Source organism: Danio aesculapii, chromosome 25 (assembly GCF_903798145.1).
Source record: "Danio aesculapii chromosome 25, fDanAes4.1, whole genome shotgun sequence".
In the NCBI taxonomy this organism is placed as follows: Eukaryota; Metazoa; Chordata; class Actinopteri; order Cypriniformes; family Danionidae; genus Danio; species Danio aesculapii.
The window spans coordinates 2521331-2525795 of NC_079459.1; the positions used below are offsets into that span (position 1 = coordinate 2521331).

At 35.1% G+C, this 4465-nt stretch overlaps 1 protein-coding gene across 1 annotated transcript in view; it reads right to left on the minus strand.

The window, feature by feature from the left end:
- The window catches only part of sntb2 (syntrophin, beta 2), a 19855-nt gene extending 18540 nt beyond the window's left edge, over positions 1 to 1315 (minus strand). The window contains exon 1 of the mRNA XM_056451825.1: positions 570 to 1315. Coding sequence (XP_056307800.1) covers positions 570 to 1113 — 544 coding nt within the window. The 5' untranslated portion in view covers positions 1114 to 1315. The remainder of the gene's footprint in view (positions 1 to 569) is intronic.
- Positions 1316 to 4465: the final 3150 nt, after the last annotated feature.

Sequence of the window (4465 nt, forward strand, 5' to 3'; positions counted from 1 at the left end):
TACATAATATATATATATATATATATATATATATATATATACATATATATATATATATATATATATATATATATACACTATATATACACACACACACACACACAATATACTGTATTTGAAAAATGAAGTACAAAACAGTACAGTAATACAGAACATCTATTTATCTATCTATTCATCTCCCTCTTTTTAATGTATAATTCTCATTAGTCAATCACATCTGGTGTTTGGAGAAAAATAATAAACCTCTGCTATTAGAGAGAAAAAAGTGACCTGCTTATTAGCATAAAAGACCTTCAATCATGCACATCAATCCTCAGTAAGTTTCATAACTTCTGTAAGGGGTTTCCAAACCTCTTATCAACCTAAACTATCTAAAATGTCAAATAAGACAATGTTTACAACATGAACAGTTAAAACTGAAGACAATGAAACTTAAACCACCACAGTTTCAATTTGGACGTGTAAATAATAAACACAAAAATTATCAATTATTAAAAAAAAACTTTGTTTTGATTAACCGTAAACTACGAAGGCCTACTGAATCACCGCGGCTCGAGTGATTGACTTACCCTCCAGCGTGACCTCCTTCCCGGCCTTCTTCAGTGCCTGCACCGCCGCGTCGTGCGTGGCATCGCGGAGATCGCTGCCGTTGACGGACAGTATCGCGTCGCCCACACGCAGAGCTCGGCTTTGATCCGCAGCTAAACCGGGGAAGATCTTTGATATTAGGATAGGCATACGGTTCTCTCGTCCCCCTTTAATGCTAATCCCCAGTCCGCCGGACTCCTGCTTGACTATCCGAACTCTGCGGACACCCTCCGGGTCACAGTAACCGCTGGACTCCGAGTCCGACCCGGTCCCGTTAACGCGACCCGGGCTATTGTCGTATTGCACGCGATTCGTAAAAACATCCCGGTTCTGTTCGTTGCCATTGGAAACGCCGTTTTTCAGATGCGAGTTGTGCTCCGGGTACCCCGCGGGCCCGCCCGGTTCTCCCTCCGCCGTGAGAGTGAGGTTGTCCCGCGTGAGCTCCGCGGACACCCGGACCCAGCGGTCACTCAGCAGTAGGTCCAGGTGACCCTGTTTCTCCGCGCGGGTCCACACGGCCATCATCAAACTTTAACTCATCCTAAAGTTTAAACTCGCTCGACACACCCACTCGCACGCACATTTCCCTTGAGGAAGGAAGAGGAGCGGAATTTTATTAATAAGTATATTTAATACGTTTAAACATTTGGTATATAGTCCTGCAGCTTTTTAAGTTCGGGTTCTCACGGCACGGAGAAACTATTTAATTAAAAACACGCGCTGCTTAGACCGGACGGCCGGAGAAAAGCGTTAGATTTGTATCTCATTAATTATTCATGAGAGGGGCGGGGATTGTCAACTTATTTATATTTCCTCGACGCACTAAAGCCACACAAGCCGCTCGAGCTGAGCAGTGATTTAGCAACAAAGCAAAGATAATGGCGTCAAATGATTTCACTGCCATTATTGTCGGACTTACTATTTATTTATAACGCAGCTTTTAGTAATAAGATGTCAGGAAAACAAAGATAACACATCTCTCATTAATAATGAATTAGATGCAAATCTTTATGTGTTGAATAAGTTAATATACAACATGTTGTTAGTATGATTATTTGTACACTAAAAAATTATATGATTGATTAGTCATGACAGGATGTTTTTAGTTCATTGTAACTTATTAAACTACGTTAATCATGTTCTAACTTAATTTTATGAGTTACACAAGCTGTTTTAAGTCAGTTTAACATAATATAAGTTCAATGGACCCCATAAAGTTTATTTGATTCAACTTAAAAATGTAAGGCAACCATGATTTTTTACAGTGTATAAAACACGAAATAAAGACTTTGGTATGCAATATGATTCAATAGAATTGTTTTAAATTGTCACTATTTATTTCACATTTTTACTATTTAACTATTTTTTACTATGTTTTTATTAATAGATGGGATTATTAGTTTTTAATTTTCATATTTTCTGTTGTAATTTTAGTAGAGAATTAAATTAAGCTAATAATTCTTCCCTCCTGATACAGTATAGCAAAGTCCTCTCTCATCTGTGGCTGAAGGGAATGAAGCTTTATTGTGTTGAAGTCATGTGTTTGGTGAATCTGCTGGTCAATATAACACATGTGTGTTTTTGCCGGAATTAATATTGACTCACAGTAAAAGCTGTTGACTGTTCTCATTTGCTTCAAAGTGTTATTCATACTCTAAATCACTCACCTCAGCTTTTAAATTACACTAATGTACAGATTTTACATTTATTACCATTGAAAGTTGTTGATGAGGAAAGCCTTTTTTCTTTTATCGCAGCAGATTTTTATTTCAGAGATTTTTTTTTCATTCTAGTCATGTGTTATTTTTTGATTTGAGGTAAAAAGTATGGAGCTAATAATATGCCAAAACAATCTGAATTTGAATTGTGTTCATTTGAATTATTGACAATTGAAATGTGATAAATCTGAATTATAGTATGCTGTTAAAAATGTTTTGAATTTGAATTTCTTATTTTGAATTTTAATTACATCACTTGAATATTGAAACATCTGAAATGAAAGACAACTGAATTTTTCAAGGCTGAATATTTCATTGACGCATTTTCAGATTTTTTGTATTCTGAATTCAGACTACAGATATCCAGTTTGTAAAAATACAGTTTAAAATTTTCAAGATGAAGAAATCCAGAACATCAAATTCAATATCCTACAACTCAAAACCAGAAATTCAGATCTTGAAATTCAGATTCAGCAGAAAGTAGGTCAGGGGTGATCAACAGGGAAAAGTAGACGATCACCGATCAAGTCAAACTAAGAATCGCTCTCCTCTGCTTGATTATGGTTATGGACGAATTACAGGGATGGCAGGTTTGGAAGGGTCTGTAAATAGGTAGAAATAGGTGTTTTTTAAAAATCTACATATAGCCCAATGTAAAATTAAACTGATATGTATTTTAATAGCAGGGAAAACACAATTTTAAACAGTATTTTTACAAACTGGACATCTGCAGTCTAGGAATTCAGAACACAACATATCAGAAGTTTGAAAACACATCTATAAAAAAATCAGCCTTGAAAAATTCAGTTGTCTTAAATTTCAGATAATCAATATTCAAGTTATGAAATTCAAATTTTAAATTCAAAAATTCAAAATTAAAACATTCAAATTCAAAACGATTTTAACAGCATATAAAAATTTAGATTTTTTCAGATTTCAGATTTATTCAATTACAATTGCTAATAATTCAAATTAACACTATTCAAATTCAGATTGTTTTGGCATATTATTAGCTCCATAATGAAGTAGCTAATTAAAGCTGGAATAGCTGGTGATTCCTCACGCTGTGGCGACCCCTGATAAATAAGGGACTAAGCGGAAGGAAAATAAATGAATTAAAATATTATAAGTGTTATGCGAAAGTTTGGGAACCCCTTCCAAAAGTGAAAATGTGAATAATGTTGACAAAATGAAAGATCATATATAAAATGCATGTTATTTTTCAGTTAGAACTGTCCTGAGTAAGATACTTTACATAAACATAGCCCACAAATCCACACAAAAGATGTTGGAAAACTGAAGAATCTGTTCAGGGCCAACGGCGTTCTCTTGAGCATCCACCACAAAGCAAAAACACAAGTTAATTTCAGCTATTTTTCTGTCTTGTAAAAATATCTCAGGACTGTATAAACTAAAAATGACGTGTCTTATTTTGTCAAAATTATTCACTGATTCTACAAGGGGGTGCACAAACTTTCGCACAAAACTGTCTGCAGTCACACTGTTAATAACATACAAAATAAAATAATAAACTATAACACACACCAACCACATCTGTAGTAGGAAAAGCGCTTTGGAGAGTGTTTTGTGGCATTGGTTTTATTGCAGACTTGCAGACCATACAAAATAAGAGCTCGAGCTGTGGATCAGAAGATACCTGCTTCATTCTGACCTTCACATTCATAAATCAGTCAAACAAGGTAAATACATCACGCTCTGGTGCTAAACCAAACTCCAAAGCATTAAAAATACATTAGCTTTTAAATATGAGGAATCTGCATTTTCTAATGTACTGTATGAGGATGCCTCCTATAAGCACGGCTCAGATACATAGCATTACGTTCAAGCTCAAATCAAGGAAAGGATAAAAAAAAGGATTGTCTTTTATAGATGAGCCTTCGTCAGTCTATACATATTATGGTTAGAGGTACATAGTGCAGGAGGGGGTGATAAGGCAGAAATTATTCATATGTGATTCTCATCTAAATCCTCGAAAACCCCTGTTCACTTCCAGAATGAAAACTATAGAGCAAAGTATACATTACAGGTTTAAAGGGGACCTATTTTGCAAAAATACATTTAATAAGGGGTTTAAACACAGTTGTGCGGTCACATTCTGTGATAATAACCAGCATCTAATGATAAAAATCTATTAACTC